This window comes from Pavona decussata, unplaced genomic scaffold (assembly GCF_977016875.1).
Source record: "Pavona decussata unplaced genomic scaffold, jaPavDecu1.1 SCAFFOLD_215, whole genome shotgun sequence".
NCBI lineage: Eukaryota > Metazoa > Cnidaria > Anthozoa > Scleractinia > Agariciidae > Pavona > Pavona decussata.
The window spans coordinates 2797540-2816500 of record NW_028145620.1 but is presented as its reverse complement, the minus strand read 5'-3'; the positions used below and the strand labels follow the sequence as shown (position 1 = coordinate 2816500).

General features: G+C 37.1%; 1 protein-coding gene across 1 annotated transcript; it reads left to right on the top strand.

Annotated features, from left to right (window-relative positions):
- Positions 1-1755: 1755 nt before the first annotated feature.
- On the top strand, positions 1756-18317 carry LOC146460026 (ceramide transfer protein-like). The gene is made up of 14 exons (XM_085088624.1): positions 1756-2137; positions 3782-3898; positions 5575-5685; positions 5956-6133; positions 9249-9526; positions 10284-10376; positions 10786-10872; positions 11392-11469; positions 13206-13295; positions 14421-14489; positions 15005-15068; positions 15401-15618; positions 16477-16603; positions 17770-18317. The coding sequence occupies exons 1-14, from the start codon at positions 1898-1900 to the stop codon at positions 17895-17897; spliced, it is 1878 nt and encodes a 625-aa protein (XP_084944750.1). The 5' UTR covers positions 1756-1897; the 3' UTR covers positions 17898-18317.
- Positions 18318-18961: the final 644 nt, after the last annotated feature.

Genomic DNA, 18961 nt, shown 5'->3' with positions numbered 1-18961 from the left:
AAACACTCCCTTGGGTAGTCCGATCAGGAATTTTCAGGGGGTAGGAGCCGGGTTAGATGCTCCGTACTTTCTGGGCCGCTTTTCGCTGTGAAGAAAGAAGAATGTTTAAATTGTTGAGAATTATTCGATAGAATGTATGTTAGGAAATGCTGAATTTAATGTTACTACAAATGGAATTCTGTAAGACTCATTTTTCTTAGATGTTTCGAGGGCTTTGCTGCGGGGAATTTGACATACTTTCTCTATTTCTTCTTTAGTAAAACGGTGTGAATATGCTCTCTTGATTAAATGTGTTGTAAGTGCGTCGGAGCGTGTGTTAAAGAACTCACCCATGCAACAAATTCTTCTAAGTCGTAACGGTAAGGCCATGCTGAACGGAATTGATTGTTTGGTATGAGATGAGTGACAGGATGATTTGTAGACTACTGATGTTTGTCTGTAGGCTTTATAGCATACAAGTCAGTTTCCAATCTGCCATTGGTGAACATTGCGTCGTGGTCGTTGTGTACTGCATGTTAAAATAAATCTACTGAGTCGCCTCCATCCATTTCGGTTCTGTTGTGCTTATTTGGCTTAAGACTTTTTTTACTGGACTTTTAAGTTGTGAAGAAACAACATTTGAGCAATTTAGCGTAAATTGGCTCCATCTTCGATACCTCGAAGTATTTTTCGTTTCCCTTGGATTTTCAAGAAATGGGCCAAATTGTACTGAAGTTAAATGACCCTTTACCTTACAGTGTAAATAACAACACAATCTCGTGAAGACTTTCAACCCCGCTTATTTCTTTCAAAAAAGGAATGTGATTGGTCAGCTGCAAAATGTTGACGCAAGTGAATGAAAAGGGCGAGAAAATAGCAGGTGGAAAGCAAGCGGGAATGTGGCACCGACTCACCAGCGGAGCGACTTGTCAGTGCACATTTTGAAACTTTTTGAGAAACCCGTTTTGAAAGAAACCTCAGTAGATTAAAAGACAGTGAACGCATTCAGAACAGAACGTAGAGGCAGCGGAGCGCTTATTCGAGAACTATTAAGAAGAAAATAACTATAACACGTTCGTCAAGCGCATTGGTTTTATTAAAGGAAACGAGTCTGACGACATCGTCACCTTGTTTTATAGGGGCTTTATAGCGCGTGCCGGGTTCGCAGGAGACTCTTGTTAGCTTAGCAGTGTCGGGCTCTTGTATATACTCTCTAATGCCTAACCTAGCACTGTAGATAAGAAAACGAGCTTTGAATGCTGAATTCTGGGTGATTTGAGTGAGGAGATGGATGAGGAGGAGGGGGGGGGAGGGAGGGTTTGGATTTAAACTGAAATTGTGTGTACCTGTGAAAAAGCCCTGGCTACGTCCCTGAGTGGAATTTGCGATTATTGTTATTCATCCTAAAAGAACTATTCACAATGAATGTCTCGTGTTAGTGAAGTCAGAATCCCAATATTGCATGCTTGAGTGCTCACGAGTTTCGATTGGACGGTGGAGTAGGGCTCTCGCATATACTTGTCCGAAATACTGAGGAAATATATTTTTGCAATTTTGACTTTCAAGAAAGAACGTACTTTGAACTTTGTTTGTTCGTTTGTCTTTGTACCTATACCTTTCTCAATTTATTATTTGCCTTTTAAAAATCATTTTCATTCTTTGTTCGTTTGAAGGTAACTTTTTGATTTATGTGTTGCTTCTTGCACCGTTTGCGTGCATGAGGTTTTGTGGTGACTCTCAGCGGGACACTGGTGCCTAAGCGTGACGTCACGCCTAAACACAGTGAACACAAACATGGCGGATTTTAGGTAGGAGGAGCACGAAGCGGCGTTTAGCTTGAATATCAAATGAAAGTTAGTCGCTTTCTCTTCGTTAAATTAGAGAAAAGATTTTTAGTTCTCCAAAGAATTTGCTAACGATGTCTGGAGAACATACGCCTAGTTTAAGCGATGAGGAGGAGGACGACTTAGATTGCACCAACTCTCAGCCTCAGCTACCTGAACTGCAAGACACCTTGTCAAAGTGGACGAACTACCTTCACGGATGGCAAGAAAGATGGGTTGTCTTAAGCGGTGGTACTTTGTCGTACTATAAATCCGAATATGATACGGCGTTTGGGTGCCGAGGCTCCATGAGTGTGGCAAAAGCTACCATTCAAGTAAGTTCATATGCGTGTTTTTTTGCCGACAGAAAGCTCCAATATAATCGGTTGTTGTTCTAAAATTAAACGTGGCAGAAACAGCAAACAAGATACACAGGTTCTTGATTCAGGAGATAAACCTTATATTCATTATTTAGGAACCGTTAAATGTTTAGTATTTTGGAGATATATTGTTACCTACGTCGACGTTTGGGAATGTTAGGTTTTGCTTTCGACAAAAAAAAAACCGTGGTTTAACACCCACACAGATGTTGTTAAAGTTGTTTTCTTTCTTTACTAGGGAGTTTTCGATATTTGACTTGTAGCTTATCGTTTTAGGATATTATTTCGCTTTTCGGCGACAAAAAGTATACATCAATGGTTGAGTACAAAATTGCGTTCTTTATTTCTTGCGTACTCATTTGTAATTCAACACTCCGTCTACCGCATGCTGTATTTACATGTATCTGAGACCCACTTTGTATTTTTCATACTTGAATATTGCTAGCCCAAAAAAAATTAAATCAAGAAACCTATATTACTGAAAAAGCAGTTTAATGTATAGCCAAATATGTAAAGTTCCATCTGTCTCTTCATTCAATATTTTTTCTTGTGGAGTAAAATGCTGTTCTTGAAAATCAAGAAATCTGCAAGTTTTTTTTTGTCAATTCAGATTATATCCAGCATATTTTTTTCCTTACCTAAGTTCACTGGTCAAAACTTTTTATTAATAAACAAAATTGCCACAAAGATAAAGAAAGTCAACAAACAGCTGCTGTATGGAAGGCATTCATGTAGGTGTTGAAGTTCTTAGAGAAATAATTATCAATGACATCTGCTAGGTACAATTAGGGTTGCAGACAATTTAGTGTGGCAGAAAGTGTCTATTCTGTCATCGCCAGCAGAAAGGAAAAATTCTGCATGAGACAGTTGGGTGACAGGTTTTGGCATGTCATTTTAAATTCAGTCAAGGGTAAAATGTAGCTGTTTTAATAAAATTATGTGCATTACTGAACAGTAATTTTGAGGTTGTAGAATAGTTAAATTGGTTTAGAATTTACATGAAGTTGAGATCTTTGTCGTTTTTCATAATAAAAAATGTAGAAGAAAATTGTTAGACATAGCAGTGTCCTGTATTGGTGTACTGCTTTGAGTCACTGACTTTATAACCGTAAGAGCTTCCATTTACATCTACTTTCATACAAGAAATAAACCAGTATTTTTCTGCAAAAATCATTACATGTATAGCCTTTTGAACTAACAGATTGTTTTTATGCAAAGTCCAACAAGGATCCATTAATGCATTCACCATTCTGAAATTAGCAAAGAGATCTGATGAAGGAAAGTATGTGAAAAATGTAAAATTTGTGCATTTGAATTTTTTTTTATGTCATTTAGTATTTAGGGTATTTAAAAACACCACACAAATGTGAGGATTAAATGACTTTCTGATGTCATCACTTAAAAAAAGTCTGTACAAAGCAAATTAAGTTGGAAGTGCATTACATATGAATGTTTTTGTGTTTACAGGCCCCTTTTGGGTATAATTAACAAAATTAATAAAATTACCTCCAGGTTTTATTCAAGATAATACCTGTACATGTATTCTGCTTATGTAGAAGGTGTTCAAATAATTAATGAGCATTATTTTTGTCTTTTCAGCCCCATGAGTTTGATGAGTGCAGGTTTGATGTCAGTGTCAATGATTGTGTGTACTATTTGAGAGCACGTGATGTAGACACAAGGCAGAGATGGGTGGACGGACTGGAGGCTGTCAAGGTCAGTTAAAGTTGAACCTTGAGTAGTTTCTGCCCTTTGGTACTGCACTTTTTATTAGTATGCAGACCTTGAGGTCAAAACCCCAAGAAATTTTTAAATGTTTCACACTGTTGTCAGTCATGATTACAACAACAAACATCACACACCAAGTTGGCTGGAGTTGTACAACCGTGAGATCTGTCTGCTAACCCTGATGTTAACTTTTACACAATAATTATTATGAAGATTCTGAGTGTGTCGTAATAGGCCCTTGCCCGTGATCTATGGCAGGACTGCTATATGGATGACTTCACTGCATGGTGTGACTTGCACAAATCATAAGGATCCACAGTCCAAGAAATGATCATTGATCAACAAAGTTTTGCAGAGGAATGGAAGCTACAGTCTTTTTTTCATTTTTACAAAACTACTGCTTTATCGTCATTTGACAGCTTTACACAATGAGCGTTCTAAGCTATGGCAAGCAAAGGGCATCTAAACATATTAATTACAAAAATAATAGGGCACAGTGGAAAATAAATGGCAAAAGTGATGTTTCCCTGAGAAATCACTGTCAAATATACACCATGCAGTCTTGTATAGTAGACAAGCTAAAAGATGAAGGTGACATTTGACAGTAATTAAACTAAAAACCTCATGACCCTCAAAAGGAATAAACTATAATGAATAAATAAATAAATAAAATCAATATAACACTATTCTCGGTTTTCACTGTCACGTCATTGAAAAAAAAATCGAAACCATTCCATGAATGAAGTCAAGAAATTGACATGGTATAGAGGATAAATAAATAAGGCATCTGTCCAAGTGTCAGGTCTGTGCGGCATTCCGTACTCGAGTTATTTGACATAATGTACCACCTAAATTTATAGAGCTTAGTATGGAGACGCCATGTTTGTGTCCCTCTGAGGGGCACAAACATGGCGGCGGGAAATACGAAAAAAACATCTGGAGTTCACTTTTGCCAGAAAAGAGGTTTGTTTGCCCTTGTGAATTTTTGTATGTTTAGATTAATATTTCTCCTCAAACTTAAATTGTTTAGAATGCTGAAAATCACCCGAAGAGTTATTTTTAAGATACGGGAAAGCTCTGTCACGGCCGTCCTCCTTATGTCACGCACAATGGAAACTCGGAAATTGAAACTGTTCTATTTTCAAAAGGAAGCACGACGTTGAGCTAAGAAATTGTGAACAGACATTTTTTTAGGTAATCTTTCCTTGAATGAAGGTAAGAATTTTGTAGGCCTCCCAGTTTTGAATTCTAGAATTTGGTGACGTCACGTGAAAACCGAAAATATATACAAACGTACCAAAACCATCCGGGAAATGCAATGCATGGGAAAACAGGTCATTTTTTATGTTTTATAGAGAATATCATGACAAAATGTAATTGTTTTTAAGATGTTGGTTGTTGAAAGATGATACGATTACCTAATTAGATTACAGCTGTTTAGTCAACAAGCTTCACAGATGAATGCCCATCTTTGAAAAGTTCTTCATCTCTGATATTCTATATTTCTAAATGTTAAGTAAAATTGCTGTACACTTTTGCAACCAAGTACAAAATCATTTTTATCCTTTATACTCAGCAAAAATGCCTGTTGTGGTTTTGGAAGTCAAGTGGGCAGTATTAATAATTTTTTAATTCTATGTTTTCATGATGTTTCATGTTTACAGGCTGCAGAATCTGGTTATGGTTCAGAGTCAAGTCTCAGAAAGGGTGGCTCCATGCTCTCACTGACGTCTGTCACAAGTTTATCAACAACAGCATCTACCTCATCTTTCAAGGTACCAACAACATTTAGATCATCTTAACCCACATTTTCATGAACAAAGATTAAATCCAGAATTGTTTTTTTTTTCTTTTTTCATTAGGTGAACAAAAAATCAAACAAGAGAGTAATAATATTATTGATTGCTTGTGCTGCATGTTTTAGAGCAGAAAGCTATTGATATCCTTGGCACCTCCATTCTCTCATGTCTCTGAAAGTAGTGTAAACTCAAAAGATACAAAGTTCTAATGTCCTATACTTTCCATTATTAATGTTATTTTGACAGAAAGCAAGAGGCTTACGTGAAAAGCTAATGGAACTGGAAACATTCAGGGATATTGTTTGTCAGCAAATAGACACCCTGCAGAGTTACTTTGATGCCTGTGCTGGAGCGGGTGCTAGTCACAAGCACTCTCCTCTCACAGATGGCCATGACCGTGATGTCTTTGACAGTAATGATGGATGTAAGTCCATTAATTAAGGTTGTCAGCCAAGGCCACGGTAATGGATAGTTATAATAATCTTTATTGAGGAAATCAATTTCACTAATAAGTGATTTACAAAAGAGTTCTCGAAAATTAAAAAAGAACAAAAAAAAAAAAAAGAAAAATAAAGACTAATATGTGAATGTATAAAAATTAGACTTAAGACTATTTACATTTCTTAACACTCTTTTAAAACTACCTTAACCTAATGATGGGCTTTGTCTTATTGAAAGGTCTAATTTATTCCAATCGTTTGAGGCAAAATTTGTTGAGGTCCAATGCCCTCTGTTCCTACTAGATGCACTCTTACGGATATTATTTTTACATCTAGTGTTATAATCATGTTTATCCTTATTGAATTCAATATTAAAACGATGAGAAAATAAGTTATTCAAACATTTATAAATAAAAGTTGCCCTTGCTCCTGTTTTATAGCAGCATGTGGACCACTGAGGAAATAAATAATATTATTGGCTCACCTGAACTCATTCCATTGCTAAATTATTCAGTCCAGATTTAATTTTGCAAAATACACTGCTATCTCTAAGGACCTGAAACCTGTCTTTTTGCGTGAGTTTCACCCTGTTATATTGCCAGCCATTAGTTTAGTACCAACAGCTTCAATCAAAATTCTGACAAATATTCATGGTCAAAACTTCCTCTTTTACTGGTATGTGTAATTCTCGTTTTTCGCTGAAAGGAAGTATAATATTATAATTTTATTTGATTTTAATTTGATCACACACAGATTTTAATATGTCTCAAAAACCTTTTTAACCATTTTCACTTGAAAAATTTTGTTACAGATTTCACTCATGCCCTGACTTAGTTTTCAAACCATTAAAAACGTATTGTGAGTGCCTTCTGACAAATAAATCATTCCCAAACAAAACAAAAAATGAAATAAGAACCTCTAAAAAGTATAAAAAATCAAGGGCTCCTGTGAGCCAACTCGTGAATGCAGAAGTGGATAGTGGCAATGCGGTACTTGTATTCCAGAAATTCAACAAATTAGCATATTGGTAATAAGCAAACCATACACAACTTATGAGTCAAAGAAACAGCACTCCTTTAGTCTAGAATAGTTAGAACTTCTAATCAATGAATAAAATATACTTAAAAAACAAACAAGATGAAGATCAAAATTTCAAAACGTTAGATGAAATTCCATTCTCGCATAACATGGGCGAATTTGTTTGCGAGGACATGTGTTTGTTGACACAAGGTTATGTAGTTGTCATGTTTTATCAAGGAAAATAGAAAAACACAAAAACCTTTCCTAAATAAAAAAATTTATTCAGACAAACAAAATGAACGTAAAAATTTCAAAATTTGGAGGAAAAAATTTGACCTTCCTGTAACATGGGCGAATTTCATCCGCAAGTTGCTAGGACATGTGTTTGTTTACACAAGATTATGCCCAGTTGTCACGTTTCATCAATAAAAATGGAAAACTGAACAGGCAAAAAGCTTTCCTTAATAAAAAAATTATTCAGATAGGTCTTGGAAGCAAAAGCGTATAATTTTTGCCGCAAAGCGACTTGCAAGTGATTTGAAGTCAATTTTGAAGCAAATTTATCAGAGCATGTTTTTCAAACATTTTGCAAGAACTGTTTGGAATATGAAAAATCATTCTATTAGTCAGGATAGTACAAATTCATAATCAAGCCTGTAATTATTTGTGTGTTGTATTCCTAGAAGCACTTGAACATTACCAAGAAAGTCCACAGATTAAAAGTTGATTTGAGATCCGCCCGCTCATCAGGTTGATAAAACCACAAATCAAAGATCAATAATTATTTCTTCGCCGTTATGCTTGATTTCCACTGCTGAAACTGTCAAGCATCCCTTTGAAGTTCTTCTTTCGATATACCGTTTCGAAAAGGTGTGTTTTCCTTCCAAAAACTCAAAATTGGAGAATTTTTAAGTTTACGACCAGCGTCCGACTAAAATTCCCCTACATTGCGATAACTCATTCACTGCGCCTGCCTGAAAGTTAACAACCCACCGACCAAGTGACAAAAAACCCACATCACAATAACTCATTCATTGAGCATGCGCGCGCCGGGGGGGGGGGGGGGGTACTTGGGCTCAGGTTTACTGGGTATGTGCCGCTGGCCATTCAGAGCCCCTGCCCCATTATAGTCTATTTTGTGGCCAGTTATAGACCCCATCTTAGTCACTTTTTGGAAAAATGTAATTTCGCAATCCCAGCTAAGTCACTTTCTATTCATGCATCTACTTTCAAGAACGGAGTGTAATGCAAGGTGATTGTTACATTTAATAAACAACAACTTTCTGAACATTTTAACCGAAACCATTTTGAATCCCTACTTGATAGAATTTTCTTACCCCAAAAATCCGAAAATGCGCGACCCCATTCTAGTAACTATTGAAAATGCAACCTCATTCTAGTCGATCCAGTCGTGAAAATGCGACCCCATCCAGCGGCACATCCCCATTATGCACGCATGCATGAGTTGAAAAGTACAATTTCCCTTCCTGTGGCAGCAGGCCAATGAGAAGTCTGCCCTGTGGGTTCTGCTGGGGACTTTTTTTTGTTTGATCTTTGCATATGTTACAGGTCAAATTTCAATTCAGGTTAAAAAAATTTTAACCTAGGTTATTTTTTTTTAACCAGGTTAAATCTTTTTTACCTAGGGTATTTGCATGAAAATGCTTCTGTTTATTCATTCAGAAATTACTTCTGGACTGATATTTGTAGGCAGATGATATTTGCCTCTTGACTTGAGGTCGGTTTTATTACAAATTCAAAATCACACAAACAGGATATTCTTAAAAAATATCTTCAGATCGATCGATCTTTGCGTCCTGCAGGACACATGCCTTGAATTATATTTTCGTCTTTGGAAATTTATATGCATCAGGGACACAGGATGCAGGTTTAACAACATCATGTTAAAACATATTTTAGTACATCATGAGAAAGCATTCTATCTATGCAAAAGCTGTACCATGCTGTATGCATCAGCCTTATGATGACTTCAAATGTGGCACTTATCCTTCACTTCATGTGTTTGTTTTTTTATGAAACCTCTCATCTTGACTTCTTATGGTTTTGTTGATTTTACAGTAGATCATGATGCAGATGATGAAATGGATGAACTTTCAACTACCCCTACACCTGCTACTTTTAATCACCTTGTTGGTAACCATGGCAACAGGAGAGCAACTTCTGACAGTTTTGAGAGTGGAGCTGCAGTGTTTTCTATTGCAAATTCCAAAGGAGTTGATTTCAGGGGAGAGTCAATCACCTTCAAAGCAACAACAGCAGGGATTCTAGCAACACTACAGCACTGCATTGACATTATGAATAAGAGAGAAGACCTTTGGCAGAGGAGATTAGATAAGGTACACGTACCATGTACCTTTTAGTTTACTAGTTGCCTTGCTCAACAATAAATACACACATACAAATTTATATGAATAACAAAAGGATGGATGTGTTGCTGGGCAGGGGTGGCGCGGTGGTGAGAGCACTCGCATCCCACCAATGTGGCCAGGTTTCATTCCCGGTATTGACGCCATATGTGGGCTGAGTTTGTTGTTGGTTCTCGTACCTGCTCTGCCGGCTTTTCTCTGGGTTCTCCAGTTTTCCTCCCTGCACTATAACCAACACTTCAAAATTCCAATTTGACTGGGAATGCACGGACACCTTTGAATCAGTCTCTCAGTGGAGAGGTCTTTGGTGGGTAAAAAAATGATGTTTACGTTTGCATGTAAAGTTTTTTATGTTTTTGAAGTACTGGTATTGGAGAGTTTTTTTGATATTTCTGTGATAGTGGAATATCTTATTTGAGAGTGTACAGTACTTGATATCAAAATTAATGTGTCTAAATTTCTAAGAGCAAAAGTCAGGACATTGTCATTTACTTACTTTCAAACTCTGATCAGCATTATTTGAGCTGACACAGAGATCTCTATAAATGGTGTAATGGAATCTTTATATTATAATCGGAAAGGAGTCTCAACTGGTAGTGAGACCTGACATGGTTAAAGCTTAAGGCTAACAAGTTTAGGTTACATCATCATATTGACCTGTAGCTTGTACCTATGAATTCTACTGTGAATTACACCATGGATGGTTCTATTGAATATTTTTCACCAGGAAATAGAGAAGCGTAAGAAAGCAGAGGAAGCTGTGAAAACGGCAGTTATTAATGCTAGGAAGCAAGCATTTATTGGAGGGCCAGATTTTGAGGTAATGGGGATGAAATAGTATTTGACAGTGTTTTTTCCCCGGGCAACCAGCCTCTTAATTTTACTAAAAATTGGTTGCCCAGCCTCTTAATTTTACTAAAAATTGGTTGCCCGGTAAACTTTTTGGTCGTCTCGGACGACCGGACGACCACTAATTTCGAACACTGGTGTACTGATGTGTCCAAGTTGGAAACATGCCAGATGTTCCTTGATGCTAAGTTAGTCAATTTATTAATAAATTGTAATTTTCTCCCACAGTAAATGAGTGTGGTGATCTACCTCTTATTGTCCAGATTATGCCAATGAATCTGTGACATTCGAAATCAAACCAGAAACAAATTTAAACCACAAGATCCTCAAATTATCATGTGAAGGTTTTCACTTCTGTGATTTTTTTAATGCTTGGATAGGAAGGGCCGCACAGTGCTTTGAATGAAGAAGAGTTTTATGATGCAATAGAAGTGGCTCTTGATCGTCAGGATGAAGAAGATGCAATGGTGTGTTTCTTTTTTGCTTGTGAATGCTTTTAACCTACCATTATTGTACCCTGTATCACTGGATAGCATGGCATGTGTTTTTGACATTTTATGGTATTTTGTGCCTTGTTTTCTGTCTTTTCCCATGCTTTAAGTTTTTAAAGTAAGTAGGATTGTGATCATCTCCAATCCCAGGATACAATATGTAAGTCTTTTATGTTTTTACCATGTACAGTGTACTTGATTGCTAGTGCAGCTGCTAATAAACAACTTCTGAGTTTATTTCTTCTCTACTCAGAAATTGAAGTTAAATGTTCACTTGTTTATTTCGAAGTGCTTGAGAACAGTCCTGTCGGAACTTGTTATTATTGATTGAAAGTAAGGTGTTTTCTTCAGAAAGTAACAGCTTCAAAAATTATAAGATTTTGGGTGAAGGTGCTGTGCCCTTCACTCATCATGAATGCATTGTGTTTGTTACTCAACCTTTTGTCCCATTTAAGTTCAAAACTTAATGTTTTTTTTCTTGGTTTGCATATGTAGGTGGATTTTCATGGGAGCACATTTGTGCCACCATCTGAACTTACTGAGGAGGAACCAGATCACAGGATGAAAGCTGAGGTAAAACTTTGATTATTAAAAACTGGATCATTGTATAATGCAATTCATGGGATTTGATTGGCTTAGTGGCCATGGTATGTGAGCCATTATACCATGCCTGAGAAATAACAACCATTAAATTGTCTTCTGGTTGTTCTTGCAAAACGAAATCAGCAAGATCTAGCAATATTTCTTGAGGGTTTTTAACCAAACAATTATTCCACTCCTGCTTGTTGGATATGAGATGATTATAGCCAATACAGCACTACACGCCAGGTTGGCTATCTGTCATCTCATATCCAACATGCCCTTATGGAAATTAATTGTTAAATATACCACTAAATTATCTAGTACCACATTTATACCAATCACTTTTTATGAGTGACCTAAATCTCCAAAGAGCTGTAAGATATGAGAAAATTGAGATCATAATTTAGTCTTGTTTAATTATAATACTTGATCTAATAGTTAAAGGATGTGTCCTGGGAAGCACAGCTGATTTGCAAATGCTGCACATACTGTATGTTATTGTAAAGCATTGTTCTAGCAGAGCATGGCAAAAGAAGTTGATTCATTTTGGTTCTCTTATGAGATTGTGCAGAATTCTCATTCATATGGGGAGTTACATTGATTTTTTGTTAAGGGCATGAGATTTTTATGCCAGTTGTTCACTTTCTTCTGTACTACACACTGGAGGCTAACCTCTACAAAGATGAGACTTAACATGTCTGTTAATAATATGTGGGCTGAAACCAGGCATGGTTAAAAATTCTGTTTAAATTGTTGACACTTGCTTTAAAATAGAAATGGACGTTTTGGTTGTTTCTACAACCCTCTTCAACTTGAGAATGCTAATAAAAATGGATTAAAGGATAAGATAAGTAAAGAGGCTTCCAAAGGAGTTATTTATAAGATTGAATGCAAAGATTGTCCAAGTGTTTACATTGGCCAGACTTTGGGTGCACTAAAAACACGTGTCAAAGAACACAGAAAAGCCATAGCAACGCTAGGTAAAAACTCATTACTAGCCCAACATCATATGCTTCACCAGCACAAGATCGATCTAGAAGGGGTTGAGATCATTGACAGCTTTAGCATTCTGTTTGAGAAGTGAACTCCATTAATGAACACATTGCTTTTCCGGTCATTTACAAAAAACTTAAAGAATTTTTAGAAGCATTCAAAATTTGCTACACTATTGTTATTATAATAGTTCTCGCCCAAATTCATATTTTTAAAATATTTTATTCATATAACATCCTGGATACCGTCTTTATTAACATTCTCAAGCTGAAGGAGGTTGTAGCAACAACCAAAAATTATGTCTGGTCATATTCCTGTGTAGCACAGAGCATTCACTGTAGTTCTCCACCAGATTCAATTGCTGAGCTGATATTCCATGACAGGTTTTCTACTTCACACAGTGCGTTGCCCCTCCCCTCCAGTTTTGGTCATTTTCTGTTTGAGTTGTTTTCTCTATACAAAGTAGCTCATTAATTCAGCTTGCAGGGATAAGTTCCTTGGAATGATTTTGCATTGTTCATTAATAAGGTTCTCTTGTTTGTACGTCATGTTGATGCCTCAGTCAGACAACGACTTTTAAGGATTGTATTGTTCATAGAAGAATCCATGTCTCATGAAGACTGTTGATCAGTCGTCGCTTCAGCCCTATCCACTTCCACTTCCCTCTCGTAATGGTTTCATTTCCAGTATTGTGGTTTGACTTTGATAATCTGAACCTTTTTTTTAATTTGCAGGTTGATAAATATATAAAGGAGTGCTTGCAGATAATTTTGGAAAATGTTGACCACAACTGGAACTTGGTGTATGAGGATGGAGAAATGAAGGTCTGAACACAGCCACTTTACCAAGCTCTGCCTTTTTCATCTTTTTCTTCATCATCATCATGCTTACATTGTAAAGCTAAGAACAGTACTGATTGTAGCAGTATGTGGGAGGTATTTCACACATGAATCTAGGCGGAATAAATAAGCAATAGCCTCCATTTAGCGCGAAAATATGCTCAGATATTTGTCCGCGGACATTATCTGTTCCGAGAAGCGAACAGTTTTCCGAGAGCGAAGCTCGAGGAAAACTGTGAGCTTGATAATGTCCAAGGACGAATATCTGAGTGTATTTTCGCGCCAAATGGAGGCTATTGTGGTTATTATCCTTCAAATATTTTTCGCAATAGATAGCAACGAGCTTGAGTATTTGAACATTTCGTTTTAAAACAGTTTACCATCAAAAACGTTTAGAGCGTATGTTGTTTTCTGATACTGCTTTGTCAACCAGCAGGTTTATCTCTCCTTCTGTCACAAAAGCAAACCGTTCCCCCATCTTGACATTAATTTTAATTTTAATCAAGACGCACCTTGAAGTTTTTGAAATTGGGGAATATCACTTGGGGAATATCACCGGATATTCCCCAGCTGGGGTATACTTGATCACGTGAGGCGTTGAGACCAATCGCGCGCAAGCGAAAATATTTGATGGACTATAATGTACAATATTCACCGCATTTGTTGGAACACTTGTGGCCTTTCCAATAATATTCTCTTATGTAGTTCCCACAATAAAACAAGTTGAATGGAGTTGTGATGTAGTGGCATGATAACTCTAGACCTTTTATCAAATGTTCCAAATAAATGGACGACAGTAATATTATACATGTAGCCGACTGCAAGTCTTGTCATTCTCATTGTAGGGTAGTGGTTGTTATCAAACTGATACTTATAGGCAGAAAACCATGGGTTAGACTGTCATGGAACAAACAAGCACCTGGTATAAAAATGTAGACAATTTTAAGTGCTATAAATACCCCTTCTGTGGAGGCAAAACGTTTGGGGGTGTGGCCTTTTACTGCACTTTGCTCACTGGACTTGACATCCTGATACCAGATTTAGAATCGTAATCTCAGTTTGATTTTTAGTTTAGTTTGTTGGGGTTAAAATGTGCTTTTTTCTGTTTAGGTTTACCGTCGTGATTTTGAAGAAGGAGGGATTGTCTTAGATCCCATGAAAGCTCAACACACTGTTCAGGTAACAGCACCTCCACAGAGAAAAAAATCTTCCCAGCACACTGTTCATCTTTCTAAGATAAAATTGCCTCTGTTTATTAGTTTCACATCAATGTACTTTGTAGAATCCCAACACAGCATTAACTATTTCTAAAGCCTAGTTTTCGTTCATGCAAAACACACATGTACAAGCATAAGAAAATTTGTGTGCTAACTGGTAACTATATGGAGGAAAAAGAAACATTTTAAAATCTTTTTGTGCTTGTGCTCATTGTAAGAGCTAGAGTGAAATAAAAACTGCACGTGCACGTTACTTTGATTTCACTGCTCAGAACTAACATACCACAAGCATAAAGCTGAACGGTACCTAGCATAGATGCTTAAGAGTGGCTGTCTTTAGCATGAAGTGTACGGCATACTATCATTTGATTGTGAAAGCACTACAAGTGTAACTAGTGTCTTGTTCTTGACCTTAGTTCTTAATCCTTGCTGTAGCAGTACCTGGACTGAATAGGGTTCTTTTGTTTTTATGTACAGGGAGTGACAGCAAGAGAAATGGCTCACTACTTTTATGACAAAGATGTTCGCATGGACTGGGAGAGTATGTAGTGTTGTCGTTGTTGTTGTTGGTATAAATACGATGATGGGAATTCTAATTTGTTGTTGTTACAGGAGAATTAATTAGTTTAACTTAAAAGTCTGGGGAGGGCATAGTGTTGTTAGTCCTTTTTTTATCCTAGCCCCTAAGTTTTCTTGTTTCAATTTTTGTGTCCAAGGTGACAATGGAAACGTGCATGTACCACTCAGGCCACTAGTATTACATGTGCTTTTTTATGCTGCTGTCTTTTGCTCAGAGAGGAATATTACGTCAATAAAAATATCATTTCCTGTCTTTCTTCCTTCCTTTCTTTCTTTCTTTCGTTTTTGTTACAGCCACATTAGAGTCTTCAACAGTGTTGGAACAACTGAGCGACAGTACGCTTATAATGCATCAAATTTATAAACGGGTCTGGCCATCCTCCCAGAGAGACACTGTTTTCCTTTCACACATCCGGGAAATCCCAGCGTATGATGCTGGTGAGAGACAGGAGAACGAAGTTGGCAGACCGTGGATTGTTTGCAACTATTCAATAGATCACCCTGATGCTCCGGTATGAGTTTAAACTGTTCATAATACTTCCAAGCTTTCCCATGAACACTTAAAATGGGGGATTTCCATAACAGTGCTGTGCGCTCTAAACAGTCAAATCCAAGCATTACAGGAAGCAGAGTTATAAGTGTAAACATGGAACCTGGCAGCTTTGCCTCATACAGTCCTTGTATTTTGATTTGCCAGTAGACAGAGTAATTACCGTAGAGAAAGTTGTCAAAAACTAATCCAAACCTTTGTCAAGTGACAAAGCTTTGACGTGCACACCCGTAGGCCCGACAGTCTTTATGTCCAATTTCCGAAGCCTAAAGTGACTTTCCCCTTATGGCTCTAAATGGCATTTTCTTAAAGAAAGTGTTAGAGGTTAAACTTTGTGCCATGAGCAAAATACCATGAGGGAGGGAGCATGGTAGTGCCGAATTCAACTCTTTGGACACTTTTGTATTGTAATTAACCAGTCTGCTTCCTAGCAGTTGGGATTTTTGAGCATTAGCACCTTGTGCATGGAACCAACTTACCGAGAGTAAATATAGGAATTTTTCTTGTTTAAATGAACGCTTAACTGGTACCAGTGAGGTGAAAAATATTATTGTAGAGTAACTTTTTCACGTGGTGCTGTTTGTATATCTATAACAAGCAGAAAGTTCTTATCCCTTACATTCTAAGGTACCCTGCGAGCACATAGCGTCCCGTGTAGAAACCACTACTTGCAGGGTAATTCTAAGGTTCTTTTCAACTCCTTGTTAATTTTCATGAATATTGTTAGTAATTTCCCTTGGGTATGATCTGCATCTTAACAGGTGCTGGATGGAAGCATGATTATTATACAGCAGTGCATTAAAATGCATTTGTTTTTTAGACCAACAAGTATGTTCGCGCTGTGGCTGTGGTTGGTCTATTTTGCCAAACATTAATTGAACCAAGAGAGGAAGGAAGCAGGCTTAACCGAGATCACATATCGTGCAGAATTACCTACACTGCGAATGGTATGTCTTATCTTAATATTATGTAGCATGTGTCACCTTCTTAATGCTCACACAACAGGAAAACTAAATAAGTCTACAATCATTCCTTTTTTACTTTGTCAGTCCAGCTGAGTATAGGCTTAAGTCGAACGACTGCAGCCTGGGAAAACCTGATAACTAAGAACTCCGATCCAAACCATGTGTTCAGCGACTCCTAGGACATACTCGTACGTCTCTTCGCGCTTGCATTGTAGAGAATGAAGGCTTAAAATAAACTTTTGTTTCCTCTTCATAAGTGAGATCTCTCCCGTTTATCTCGCATGGAATAGGGGCTTACGTTTGATTTACCTGCAAAAACTACTTGTCAGCGCACTAACCACTCCCATGAAAAGTAAGAAACAAGTTTATTTTAATATCTTGGGTTGTGAGCCGCGTGATGGTTGATAACATACAACTGTTACCCTGCTTTGATGTGGACCCTTCCTGACTAATTTTGCCTTCTACGCCGGTTAACAAATGCATTACAAGGGATACTGCGCTCTACTACGTATTTGTTTCATGGGCAGTTTTAAATATATAAACTTTGTATATTTCATTTCTACCTCTTCACCTCTGCGTATACAGCTATTTCAATTAACGTTGTCGGATTAAAATCAACCTAAAAGACAAGACCGCAATGTTTTGTGGGATTATTTTTTATGAATAATTTCATCAAAATCATCCCTGCACGTGCAGGTCATTGTACTGCTAATTACAGCCTATTGTTTTCTCCAGGCATGACTTATTTTGATGAATTTATTCATAAAAATCCCACGTAAACTTTCGGTCTTGTCTTTAAGCTTTTAGCTTTGATCCGACAACGTTAATTGAAATAGCTGTATAACGAATTCACATAATGAGAAGCTCCCAGTTGGGTTGATAGCTCAGTTGTTAGAGCACTGCACCGGCACTGCACAGGTCATTGGTTCAAATCCTGTTCAAGCCTGATTTTGTTTTCATGCTTTATTTTCGAAGCTGCTTAAGTTGAGTAGATAACTGTAATGGTCTTTCAGTAATTAATTCTTTCATCCAGATATAAAATTATTATATATATTTCACTTCCATTAATAATATCCGTTTATCATCTTCGGTAAGGTGCAGGTTGTTCTGCTAAAAATCATACTGTCTGTTTGCTTGTCATTCCACAGTAAACCCAGGAGGCTGGGCGCCACCTTCAGTAGTCCGTGCCGTCTCAAAGCGTGAATATCCAAAGTTTCTCCGTAAAATCAGCTCCTTCTGTCAGAATGCCTGCCAGGATAAACCAATAACCATGTGAACCAGCGGAAGCCCGCAGAACGGCATGCGTATCTACGTCCCAGTGATGGAGGAAAGAAATGTGTACTAAAATGAATAGGATGAACACTTTTTAATGTGCATCCAATACTGAGTCTCTTTTAGGCTTAGAATTAGAACACTGATGCTATGGTGAAGGAGGGGAATGAATGACTATAATGTGGATAGCATCTACCACTATATGCGGTGGACAATTAAATGATTACACTGACAGGAATATTGCTATAAACAAGTCTGGATTTATGAATAACCTGCCTGGTAACAATTCTGGATGAAGGCTTCTTTATCTGACTTAAACGCCGGCAAGTGAAAATATGACAGAAATCAGTGAAAAAAATTCGCGTGCGCATCAGAACTCAGAGGAGATAAAGCTACAGAAATTAATTTTTTTAAGGAATATTTCAAATTTAAATTTTCAATGTGTATCGCGCGCAGATTTCATTATGGTACAGCTAGTTCTCTAACCTGTAGATAATTTGTCTGATGAGAAATTTTCTTGCCGGTGAGGTTGCAATATAAGGTAAAAGACGTGTGTCTTGAAAATAGAATTCAGAAAATGTAGAATGATTTCACAAAAGCTGTGAAACCTGATCGCTTATATTCTTTCGTTTCTCGTTGCAATGATGTCACTGCTTTTGTGAAGTCGCTTTTCTAATTTAAATGTACAGCTTTTTACTTTTGAACTAAATAATATACAACAGCTTTAAAAAAAATAGAAAGGCAATACGATTTTCGATTATTAGTAGCCGTTCGTAAGACTATTTTGTAAGGAGAAAAATCAATGGCCAATTTACTTAGCTTCTTGATGAACGGGAAGTAATGTTGAGGTAATTTCCGAGTTGCTTTGAACCTCATTATGAAAGTGAGGCTTTTTGCTTATTATGCAAACAAAATGAAAAGCTTTGCACTTAGCCTTGTTTTCGTAATGAGGTTCAAAGCAACTCGGAAATGGCATATTGAAGCGGTTTATCGTTCAAATGACTTTCATGGAAATCAAGACAATGAACAAAGGAATTTTTTTTTTTTTTGAGATCGTGTACATCTTGT